The 12,007-nt window shown below is 55.9% G+C and overlaps 2 protein-coding genes and 1 long non-coding RNA gene across 3 annotated transcripts; 2 read left to right on the plus strand and 1 right to left on the minus strand.

The window, feature by feature from the left end:
• Positions 1 to 712: 712 nt before the first annotated feature.
• RNF181 (ring finger protein 181) lies at positions 713 to 3,461 on the plus strand. Its single transcript, XM_051974376.1, has 5 exons — positions 713 to 842; positions 1,906 to 2,039; positions 2,288 to 2,403; positions 2,851 to 2,925; positions 3,339 to 3,461. The coding sequence occupies exons 1-5, from the start codon at positions 757 to 759 to the stop codon at positions 3,396 to 3,398; spliced, it is 471 nt and encodes a 156-aa protein (XP_051830336.1). The 5' UTR covers positions 713 to 756; the 3' UTR covers positions 3,399 to 3,461.
• A 710-nt stretch (positions 3,462 to 4,171) lies between these two features.
• TMEM150A (transmembrane protein 150A) lies at positions 4,172 to 8,617 on the minus strand. Its single transcript, XM_051974373.1, has 8 exons — positions 8,527 to 8,617; positions 7,597 to 7,764; positions 7,052 to 7,099; positions 6,569 to 6,655; positions 6,210 to 6,277; positions 5,496 to 5,623; positions 5,212 to 5,389; positions 4,172 to 4,979 (listed from the first exon to the last, which is right to left on the minus strand). Exons 2-8 carry the CDS (start codon positions 7,659 to 7,661, stop codon positions 4,738 to 4,740), a joined length of 816 nt encoding a protein of 271 aa, XP_051830333.1. The 5' UTR covers positions 7,662 to 7,764; positions 8,527 to 8,617; the 3' UTR covers positions 4,172 to 4,737.
• Positions 8,618 to 8,709: 92 nt separating this feature from the next.
• Positions 8,710 to 11,788, plus strand: LOC127547449 (uncharacterized). Its single transcript, XR_007950185.1, has 2 exons — positions 8,710 to 9,284; positions 9,761 to 11,788. It is a non-coding gene; the product is annotated as an uncharacterized LOC127547449 (long non-coding RNA).
• Positions 11,789 to 12,007: the final 219 nt, after the last annotated feature.

The following is a 12,007-nucleotide window of genomic DNA, read 5'->3' on the forward strand; positions in this document are numbered from 1 at the left end:
AGGGAGCATGGTGCCCCTCGCCACTGCCTCAGAACTTAGTGGGGTCCTCTTAGCCGAAACTGGGGCGGGGTGTGAAAGACCGGCATTTAGGTAGTACCTGCTATGTGCCGGGCGCTGTGCTGAGGCTGCTAAGAATGAGGAAGAAAGACTACCCCAGTCCTCGAGGCCACGGTGGGGTCCCAGGCTCAGGTTCAAAGCCCAGAAATGCTACGTTGGGACCCTGCACCCCGTTTCAGGATCCACCAATGGGTATCCATCAATCCATCCAAAGGTTGGGTTCGATGCTAAATACGATGATGTGTGAGGAATGGCCCGGGTCCACAAAGGCAATCCTCCTGGAGGCGAAGAGACTGAAGCCCAGTCTCCAAGGCTAAGTGGCCGTAAGGTGGCGGGAGAAGAGCTCGGACAGCTGAGGGCAGCACTGAGCCGGCAGAGGCGGGCCCAGCCCCGACCTGAACCCCGCCCTGGCTCCGCCTCCTCCGGGTAGCAACCAATGACAACCTAAATTCGCGGGAAGCCTTCATTGGCTCGAGCTTTACACCACCTGATTCACAAAGACCAATAGAAAAATATCGTTGGGGTTTCCGGGATCTCATAGTCCCGGCAGGGCGTGGAGCCCTCCTTATCGTGGTCCTGATTGGATGTTCGGGACGGAGGTGGTTCTCCCATTGGCCAGAGTGGCGCGAGAAGGGAGGGATCTTTTAGTGCAGCATCATAGCGTCTGGGGTCGCTCGCCGGCTAGGATTCACGGTTGCCATGGCGTCCTATTTTGAGGAGCACGACTGTGAGCCGGGAGTGCCGGAGGAACAGTATCGGCAGAATGCGCTCCTGGAGTTGGCACGGTACGCGGGAGGCGGGGCGGGGGGGCGAGGGAGGGGGTCGTCACCGGGGCTGGGCGGGGGACGTGATCCCTCAGGAGGGATGAGAGGAAGGGGGCACTAACCGGGGGTTCGGGAGGGGCCGTTATCCGGGACTCCGGGGGGTTCGGGAGAGGAGCGCTATCCGAGGTTCTGGAGGGTTGGGAAGGAGCGTTATCTGGAGTTCTGGAGGGTTGGAAGGGAGCGTTATCCGGGGTTCTGGAGGGTTGGGAGGAGACATTAACGGGGGTTCTGGAGGGATGGGAAGGGGGCGTTATCCTAGGCTCCGGAGGGATGGGAGGGGGGGCTATCAGGGGTTCCGGAGGGATGGGAGGGGGGGCTATCAGGGGATCTGAAGGGATGGGCGGGGGCATTATCCGGAGCTCTGGAGGGATGGGAGGGGGCGCTATCGGAGGCTCTGGAGGGATGGGAAGGGGGACTGTCCGAGGTTCTGGAGGGATGGGAGGAGGAGCTGTCCGGGGTTCTGGAGGGATGGGAGGGGGGATTATCCGGGGTTCTGGAGGGATGGGAGGGGGGATTATCCGGGGTTCTGGAGGGATGGGAGGAGGTGCTATTCGAGACTCAGGAGGGATGGGAGGGGGAGCTATCCGAGACTCAGGAGGGATGGGAGGGGGTGCTATTAGAGTCTCAGGAGGGATGGGAGGGGGAGCTATCCGAGTCTCAGGAGGGATGGGAGGGGGTGCTGCCCTGGGTTCTGGAGGGATGGGAGGGGGAGCTATCCTAGGGTCAGAAAGGATGGGAGGGGGCGTTACTCGGGACTCTGAGGAAGGGAGATCCATATATTCTTCAGGAATCCCAGAAGGCTCTTGGGACCAGAGAAGAGAATCATCAATGCACCAGTTCTAGGGGTGGCAGGGGCACCAAGGAAGCAGTTATTAAAGTAGAAAGTCCTGGGCTAGGACTTTAGAGGCTTCAGAGCTATCGGGGTCCTGGAGTTAGAAATTGTATGAGCAAGAATGCCAAGAAAGAGGGATTATTATTGCCGTGATCTAACAGCTCTCTCTCCACCCCCAAACGCTTTTCCCAGGACACTGTTCAATGGGATGGACATTGAGCTAGCATCTGCAGACTTCACAGACTGGGACCATCGACTGCCCCCACCTGCTGCCAAGAGAGCTGTCCAGAGCCTGCCGAAAGCCATCATCACAGGGGCCCAGGCTGGTGAGGGGCCTCCTTTGGCCAATCCCAGCCACCTTCCAGTTACTTCTGCAGCCAATTCAGACTCCTCTTCCTCCCCCTTGAGTACTCCTGGCTTTTAGTTGACTTGGAAGGAAATTTGAACAAAAAATTCCCCTAAGTGCAAGGAGAGCAGGCTGCTTTTGAGGCCGCGGTGCTGGAATGGATTTTGGGTGGGGGGGAGGCGATAAGGTGTGAGCCTATGTGGAAGCTAAGAGGAGCTTTTTCCCCAGATAAAGGTCTGAAGTGCCCTGTGTGCCTTCTGGAGTTTGAGGAGGAACAGACTGCCCTGGAGATGCCCTGCCAGCACCTCTTCCATTCAGATTGCATTCTCCCTTGGCTGGGCAAGGTACCTGAGATTTCTGCACAATCTATGCCCGCCTTCTCTCTTGGAGCCATTTCCCCCCACCATTTGTTTACTGCACATATCCATAGTGGAAAGTTTCATTCCTGCCCTTCTTGAAATGTCAAGGATGAAAGTCACAATTATGAGACATAACCTGAATAACTGAAATCAGGAGAGAAAAGTAGAAAAGGAACCCAGAAGTCCTTACTTGCCTAAGATGCTTCCCCTCTTCTTTTATACCTTAGAATCCTCAGTTTGTTCTAAGGCTGCTTCCTACATGAGGCCTTTCCTAGTCCTGCCAGTTGCTAGTCACTTGGTATTTATTTTTGTGTACGAGGTGTTCCCATCCAAGCAAGGACAGGAACTGTTTTTGTAGCCCAAATACCTGTAGCACAGTCCCTGGCACTTAACACCTATCCAATTGAACGATCACTCCCACTGTTTATCCAGACCAACTCCTGCCCACTGTGCAGATGTGAGCTGCCCACAGACAATGAAGAGTATGAGGAGTATAAGAAAGATAAGGTAAGAACAGAGAGGGGAAGTAGGAGACCTGGGCATTACTGACCTGGGCCTCCTGGACGGGGAGTATTTCACCCATTGTGAGAGCTACAGAAAGCTCTGGCCTAAAACTCAAGACTTCTAGTTGATATTTGACTTTGCTACTTTGAGATTGGGTAATCTTAAGTCAATCTGTCCACCCATTTCTGGAATATGGGTATAAAAGTCTTCACCGTTGGTCCTTTTGTAGGCTTTTGGAGGATCAGTAGAATCACATGAGGGGTTTTACAAGGCCCTGGGTTGTCTTCTCACTGTACCTCTCCTATAGGGCAGACCCTGGAGGGAAGTTGAGTAACCATCCCTCCTCTTTATCTTCTGGAAGACCTCATTTGAATCAGGTGGGGTTCCCCTCACCACTTCCTACTTTTCTCCCCTAGGCTCGGCGGCAACAGCAGCAGCATCGACTTGAATACCTCCATGGAGCCATGTATACATGATGGGCTTCCTTTTTCCCTCCCAACATTTTTCCTCATGTCAATTAAACCGTTTCCTCACCCTGAGCAGCAGCACCTTTGCCTGACAGGATCTGTGCTCTGGGCAACTGGACACACTGCTTTCATTGCACCTCTGCTAATGGTGGGAGAGTAGGTGGGATGGAGTGGTGGGCTCCTGGAGAGCTGGCTCCCATGGGGAAGATTCAGCCCAGATGGGAGAAGGTAAAATCCCCTGGTCAAAGGGCAGACCCAGGAGAACCTAGCCCAGGTCACAAATCCCCAGAGAAGGGTAATGGAAAGAGCTTTATTCCCTGCCATATAAGCTCAGAGTAGGAAATGCTACCCATAAGGAATCAGTGGTAGGCAGTCCACTTAGGAGGCAAACCTTCCCAAACAGTCAGCTCACAACATCAGACTGGGATGTGGTCTCATCCTGGGTACCCCAACCTGAACAAGATTCCCGCAAGGAGTAATGGAGGTCTCAAAATAGGTGGGGACCGGACCTCACTGCACTTCTGAATCGCTCAAATTATACTTTTCCTGACCTGAATCTGCCTCCCCAGCTTCCTGCCATTGTTCCCAGCTCTGCCCCCCAGCCCTGTAGTCACTTCTCCCTATCAGAGCCACCCCCTCCGACACCCCTCTTGTGTCCCCCATTGCTCCCTAGGCAACATCCTTCCTAAAGTGGGATATTCTGGTTTTCCTCAGTCTTGGATCCCAGGAAAACCCCTTCCCACCGCTAGATACTCGGTTCTTCAAGACAGATGGCCAAACAGTCAAGAGTTAGATTTTTAATCGATATAAAAAAGTACTAAAATATCCGTGTGATTCTGCTGGGTTATTTGCCCTAAGGGAAGCAGGGAGGAGCAAAGGGAAGGAAGTCGGAGCAGATGGAAGCTGGGGGCGGGGGCTCCACTAGCTGCCTCCTTCCTATACCCTTTGCTGTCCCAGCCCCCAGAATTCCTGCAGAAAGACTCCAGTGGCCTGGTCTCAGAACCAGTGGGGAGCAGAAGGCACCTTAAGGGCTGGATTGGTGAATAGATGAGGATAGGGAGTGTTTAAAAAAAAAAAACGAAAAAAAAAAAAACACTGAAAATAAGAATGCTGGGATTGAGCAGACTTAGTGTTGGCCCCCAGGCAGCCAGCAGGGGTCGCTGCTCTTCATGGCACAGGTGTCAAGTTGAGGAGAGGATGGGGGGGGGTCCTCCAAAGGGAGGATGCACCCCATCAGTAATACTTTTTTCTTAAAAAAAATCTTTTTGGTACAAAAGAAACTCAAGGAAGCTGGAGGTCTGGGGCCAGTGGGGGGCCTCAGCTGTCCCCCACTGACCTCCCTCCGCGCTTAGATCATGGCAATACTCTCTGGTGTGCAGTTGAGGTGAGTGGAGGTGCTGCTGCTCCCTGGAGACTTGCAGGCTCTGCTGGGGGCCGGCTGGAAGGCGGCCACCAGGGTGTCTGTGGACACCGCCCCGAACTCGTAGCTGAAAGTGCCGTAGAAAACGAGGATGTCGATGACAAAGACCCATTCGGACAGGGCGGCCACGTGCTGGAGCTGCGAGCTCTCGTGGATGAAGAAGATGCCACCTGTGGCCGAGGCTAAGGAATCCAAGCGGGCAGGTGGGGACGGCCCCTCCCCGACCCCCCCTGGGCTGCCCAGAAGCAGCCAAGCAGCCCACCCGGGGTGAACCCGTTCTTCTTCAGCCCCAGCACTAAGTAATGCCCGCCAGAATTGTTGGGGCGATCCCCCAGGGCCTCCCAAACTGGCCACCTGTCGGGGATCGCCCTTCTCTCCAAGGATGGGCCCCACAAAGGATACTGAGAACCAGGGCCACGAAGGCAATCACGGCGAGCACAGCACGGAAGTGGGCCATGGCGAAGTCCAGGGGAGCGGCAGCACCGTGGTAGGAGAGAGCGCAGTGGAGGCAGACGAAGAGGAGGCCCGCGGGGAAGGCGACTCCCGCCCCGATGTAGTGCAGAGACTTGGCGTGATCCACCTGGGCCGGGCAGAGAAGGTGCTGACCAACGCCGCCCCGCCTGCCCCCGCTTCCGGAGGATGGTCGGGGCCGGCAGCTGGGGCCGATGCTCGCAGAGCAGCCTCACCTGGAAGTTGCCAACTACCACCAGGCCGGCGGCGTTGAAGCAGCCCGTGATGAGAGCCATGGTGTTAACCCAGGAGCGGTGACTCTGCTCCAGCAGCTGGCCATAGCGGAGAAGGCAGACCAAGGCCACTGTGGACGAGAAGGGAAGGCTGAGGGACAGAGCAGCTATCTCTTAGGCACTGACTGTGCCTCCCGGGGTCTGAGATACGGAGCCTACTCCCAAAGGAATACAGGGCCCCTTCCCCCAGACACACGGTGCCTCAGAAAGGGGAACGCTGCCCCCGGCCAGACCCTCTCCGGGAAGCGGGAGCACAGCCCGAGTCCAGCCAGGGTTCCCACTCGAAGGCTTTTTAGATAGCTCGGGAGTGGAGTGGATAGTTGATGATAAACCCTTGACTGAGTAGTTGATAATAAACCCTCTCTTGGACTTAAGTCAGGCTGGAAGTAAGGAGCAGACAAATAAGCGAGTCGGCCTTTAGCCTTTGTGGAATAAAAGGAGAGCTTCCCTCCCCCCTCCCGCCAGTGCGTTTCTTCACAAGCCTGAGCCACAGTGCAGGTCACCTGATGGTGACCAAAGTAGCACAGATGTGGCCTAGAATGGCTCCCTCGGGACAAGGGGCCTGGCCCTTCCTCACATGCTTTTTTTTGGTGGGGACCCAGAGGGGAAAAGAGGGGTCACAGATGGATGGGAAAGGAATGCAAAGGAGGCACTTACCCATGAAAGCGCCCACGTTGCCTATGAGGCTGAAGAGGCAGCTCTCAGGGGGGTATGTGCCACATTTACTGGAAAAGGAGTGAGGCAAGGGGGGAGACAAAGGCAGTCAGCACGGGCAGGTGAGCTTCCCTCCCCATCTCCCATTATCCGGCAGGACTTGACTTGAGGCCCCTGTGAAAGCTGGGGTAAAGGGGAGGGCTCCTGCCAAAGGCAGGCCCGGGCCGGACAGCGGCAGGCAGCCTTCTCGGGGACAGGAGATGCTCTGACGCTGCCTGGGACTTGATGGCAGCGAAGGCTGTGGCGGGGTACACAGGGAGGGGCTCTTCTGGCCTGCACCCTGCCCCCCTTGGGGACCTCACCTGATCAGGGGGATGTCCTCCAGCGTGCAGCAGCTCTTGGGACCACCCTGTATGTCGGGGTCGGTGGAGCAGGACTCGTTGTAGGACCTGGGAGGGAGGTGGGACAGGGAGCAGACTGGGGCAAAGTGGATTCTCTGCAGCCCGTCTCCTTCACCTGGGCCTGGTTAGAGTATGCCTTCTCCAGGCCCTCCCCCAGCGAGCCCTCCCTCACCAAAAGCAGAGAAGAGTCCCTTTCTCTCCACTATCCTTGAGAGATAGAAACCAGCAGGGAAAAAGGGCCTCGAAAGGAAGAAGGGGGATTGGGGGGGATACAGGGAAGGTAGGCGAGGTGCCATGCCTGGGGAAAGGGTGGGTGATGCCAAAATCAGAGCACAGCAGTAAGGCCCAGGGTCGCCATCTGACTGCTGCCAGCCCCTGAGCCCAAAAAAGGAGCAGAGATGGAGGAAGCCTTTAGAAGGAGGGTGCCAGGACTGTTCTCCATACCAGTTCTCCACAGGACACACATGGTGGTTCATCACTGCCATGGCATACCTGCAAGGGCAGAGGGCATCACCCGCTCCGTTCCCCAGACTCCAGGCCCCCCCCTTGCCCTCTGCACCTGCCTGACCCCACCGTCCATCCAGCCCCCTCCTCTGGAGTCAGACACCATGGGGAGTGATCCCAAAGCCTCGGGTCCCCGAGGGGCCTGCAGCTCAGGCCAATCCCGCCGGGTCCCTGCTCTCCCACGATTGCGGTTCCGTCCCGCCTAGTGCCACTGGTGCCAGTTGGTCCCAAGAGTGGCGGGTAGTTGGGAATTTGTGCCCAGGCACGAGGCCAGGCTATGGAGACACCCCGAGCGGTCCTGAGTCCCAGCACCAGAGTCTACAGCAGGACAAGGGACCTTGTGTGTGGGAGCAAGCTGTTCTGTCCTGCCCCATTCCTGTTCCTCCCTGGCCCTGGCTCATCTCCCCCTTCCCCGGCCAGCCTCCTCTCTCCCCCTCGTGTCTCTCCTCCTTCCTCCCCCTTGTTTCTCCCCTTCCCGTACTCACACAATCCATATGCCAGTGATGGAGAAAGCTGAGAGGCTGACAGGGAGGATGACCCAGGCGGTCATGAGGGAGGGGAGCCAGGGTGGGGAAGGGGAGGGGGGGCAGGATCGGAAGTGGGTGAAGCAGGGGGCCCAGCTACTTCAGGACACTTCGACCACAAGCATCAGCCTGGGGGAGAGAAGGATGAAGTAGGTCAAGGGACTGTGCCGGAACAGCAGGTGGGGGGGTAGCCTGGCCAATGGAACAGGCTGAGCCTCCGGGATGAGCCGAGCCCACATACTGTGCTCGTTCCTCTCGGCATCCCACACCTCCCCCAAATGTCCCCCCACTCCTAACGGGGCCCCCCGGCCGGCGGGCCGCAACAGCTGGAAACGGCCCCGCTTTGGGCCGAGGGTCAAGGCCACCCCGGGGCCAGCCGAGGCGCGGAGGACCTGCCCCGGGGCAGCGCACCGGGCCGGCCGGCGGCGAGGGGCCCCCCGCTAACAAAGGCCCGGGAAGGCCAAGGCTGGGGGCTGAGCAAGGACGCTGGCCGAGTCAGGTGGGGACGGAGGTACGATCGGACCGAGCGGCGGGCGGCCGGGGGCGGGCACTGCGAAGAAGCCCGCCCTTCGCACCCCGGCCAGAAGCTCGGCCTGCCCGATGACCGTGGGACCCCCGGTTCCGGGCGGAGCCCTGTCCGCCGAGCTGAGCGCGCAGCCCCCAAGCAAAGTTCCTTCCCGTCGCGACCTCCCCGGGCTTCAGGGAGCAGAGCCGAGCCGAGCCTCTCTGCGGGGAGCCAAGCTGCTCCCCCAAGAGCTCAAGCGCATGGGAAGGGAGGACCAGGGCAAGAGGAGGGGGTGAGGTGGATGAGGAGTTGGGACTGAAGCTGGGCATCTCCCCGTGGGCGGGCGGACGGACCGAGCTCGGGCTCCCCCAACCCAGCCCCCTTACCGGCCGCCGGACCCCCCAAGCGCAGCTCTCAGCCGCCGTCCCTTTGAACAGCCCTTTAAAGGATTTAAAGAGCCGGGGCCGGTCCCTCCTCTGCCCTCCCCTTCCCTCCCCTCCCCGCCCCTCTGACCAGAGCCGTCGCCGCACCGCCCGATGGGACCTGGAGTCCTCCCGCTGGCAGGCGCGGGGGGCGGGGGGCGGCCTCGGACTACAAGTCCCGGCACCCCCCAGGCCGAGGAGGTGCCGCTGGGGGCGGGCGGCCCCGGCCACCCCCGCACAATGGCCTTGGTGGGCCGCCCCCCGCGGCGTGGGACTGGCCAGCCGGAGGGACCCGAATCGAGTTAGGAAACGCCTGGGAAGGAGGGGGTGGGACAGGACGCTTCCTCCAGGCAGCCAGTGCTTGGGCAGAGGTCCCGATGGAGTCCCAGTCCTTCCTTGGCCAGTCCTAGAGCCGCTCATTCCACTGGAAGCTGGAACTGTAGCTGGAAGGGATCAAAAAAAGATCGTGTGGTTTAACCTATTTTACAGACGAGGAAACTGAGGTCCGGACAAGGTAAATGACTTGTCCAAGATCACCCAAATAGTAAGGCAGAGAGATGGTATTTGAACCCAAACTTTGTGACTCTGAGGACGAAGACTTCAATTCCACTTCTGTGAAAGGCGGCTTTGGACTAGATCCTCCCCGAAGGCATGGGTTCATTTAGATCTGGAGAGGACCTCCCGGGGCATGGGACGATACTATCTCAGATAAAGAGACTGAGGTACTCCGCCAGGCTGGGAGGGGGTGTGGGTGTGTGGAGGAGACTTGTTCCTGGTAGTGTCAGGCGGGACCTTCCACGAGGCCTTGGGACTAGACCTGCCTTCTATTCCCACCCCCATGCTTGCTAGCTGTGTGATCCTGGCCAAAGCGCTGTCCTGTTCTGAGCACCAAACAGTCTCCTTAGTCCTTCCAAGTCACCTTTCAGCGATGGCCAGCTGGGAACATTTTCCTTGTCATTTCCCTGCTGGTGCCTCAGTTTCCTCAAAGGTACCTCGGAATAATAACAGCACCTACCACCCAGGCTTGTTGCGAGACTCAGATGAGGTAATATTTCCAAGCACATAGTAGGCACTCAACAGATGCTTCCCTCCCCCTTCCTTTCCACCCTCCCCCCAAGCTGCATAGATGTCTTGGGCCCTGGGGATTCTCCAAATGCTGACGTGCTCACCCCTATTAAGGTCCCCCTGTCTTCTCCAGTGACATCTGAGGTTACAAGTGTTCTTCAGGGAGAACCCGGAGCCGCCAGTTGGAGCCACGGCCTGTGCTTAGATTTCCGTCACTGAGCCAGCACGTACCTGAACCTGCTGGAAGGCTTGCAGGAGTGTGGCGGTGATTCAGCATATTGGAGTTTTATTTTTAAACGTCTGTGCGGATGTGGCGTGTGGCAGGGCTGGCAAGATGAAGACCGCGGGCAGGGCCCTGCCTGCCGGCGGCTTGCCCTCCACACATACAAAGATGGGCAAGTCTCATTACCTCCTTTAGCATGACTTCATGTTATGATTCAGTCTCAGACTGACTTTTCATGGCTCCATTTGGGATTTTCTTGGCAAAAACACTGGAGGGTTTCCCGTCTCCTTGGGCTCATCTTACAGAAGAGAAAATTGAGGCAATTAGGATAAAGTGACTTGCCCAGGGTCACTGGGTTCAAATGAGGCTACATTTGAATTCAGCTCTTGACTCCCGGCCCACTTTTTCCACCGGAAGTATCCTGGGATACTTTGATAATCCAGCTAATTATTGAATCCAGTCATTCTGTGGGAAGAAGAGGGGCCCAGAAGAATCTTGAGGAAAGAATCTGAAAAGTTAGGTGTTCCTCAAGGTTCCCTCAGTGACTGAGTGGCAAGGTTTGTCTGTGGAGATGCTTTCATTGGGAGTGATGGAAGATGATGTGTGGGAGGTCTTGTAGACACTAAAAGGTGGGCTTCAGTCACCGAAAGAATTCACCAGGGCCCTTGATCAGGGGAACAGGTTACAAAGGGAAGGGATACAATAGACACCAGGAGTGGTAAATCTAAAATGGAGCTGAGAGAACATAGGAAAGACAAGTTCCTCAGTGGAACTTAATAGAAAAGGAGCACTCCATGAGGTTGGGACGGGCCCTTAGCTGGCAGGCTAACTCCTGAAACGAATCTGAAAGAGTTAGTTAGCTGCAAGGAGGAGAAGTGGGGCTGAGAAACATAGTGGAGTTAGTCCCACGTGGCAAGATATCACGGGGGAAGAGGAAGTGGAAAGATAACACGAAGCAGAGCGCTGTTGCAAATTGACCCAAAGGAAGGAGCAGCCATAGGGATGGCCCCTAACGTAGATTTTAGAGGAGAAATTTAACCTCAGGGACATGACTGGGATTTCTGAGAGGGCACAGCAAGGTGAGACTGGTTGAGAGCACTCCAGTGTGTGTGTGTGGGTGTTTCTGGGGTTTGATATCACTTGGATTTCTGACTGGACGACTTCTCCAGACAGTAGGAGCTAAACTGATTTCTATCAGTGCCTTTTCCCTGAGTGCCTCCTGATTCATCTTTATCAGTTCCTCTGCTAACCGCACCTACCACTGAAGATCTCACCAGCAGGGCTGGAAGACATTATTCACAGGTCCATTTGATTTAGAGAGGTGATTGAGCTCCCACCTTTTACAGATGAAACTAAAATCCCCAGAGCTTGTGATTTGGCTGTGAACAAGGAACAAACTCAGTTCTCCTGACTCCAGGTGCCAGTCCTATCTACTGCACCAGACAGCCTATTTCTTCTACCAGCTTTTTCCTAGATTTTCAACTATTCCCTTTCCCAGAGGCCATCAGGGTGAAGTGACTTGCCCAGAGTCACAAAGCTAGTAAGTGTCCGAGATGGAATTTGAAATCCTGACTCCAGGACTGGTGTTCTATCCATTGCCCCACAACTATTTCTAAAAAGGAATTTGGTAAAGAATATATAGAATAGATTTTAAAAATCAGCTTTTTCTTTCTTATCCAGTCCTGATCAGAAAACCCTGGGTGTCTCTTGATTTGATTTTTCTTGCACAACCAGATAACTATAAATATGTATACAATATTGGATCTAACATGTATTTTAACATATTTAACATATACGGGACTACCTGTCAGATGGAGGAGGGGGTAGGGGGAAAGAGGGGAAAATTTGCAACAAAAGGTCATACAAGGGTCAATGTTGGAAAAATGACCCATGCATATGCTTTGTAAATAAAAAGCTTTAATAAAAACAAAAAACAACCGTGGGTGTCAAGGTATCATGTTGTTTAGCTGGTCATCTAGAGACCATATGGAGAAGGTTGTCGACTTTGGTCAGTAACAGTCCTGTGGACTCTCATTCTTCAATCAGATTTTAAAATGTTCTGGTGAAAGTGGAACAGGAAAAGGATCAGATAAAGGCCTGGGGCTTAGCAGAAACCTTGGGAAAGACCAGCAAGCAGCAGGGAGAGGGAGGGAGGGA

The sequence above is a fragment of the Antechinus flavipes genome, chromosome 2 (genome assembly GCF_016432865.1).
Source record: "Antechinus flavipes isolate AdamAnt ecotype Samford, QLD, Australia chromosome 2, AdamAnt_v2, whole genome shotgun sequence".
NCBI classification, from domain to species: Eukaryota; Metazoa; Chordata; class Mammalia; order Dasyuromorphia; family Dasyuridae; genus Antechinus; species Antechinus flavipes.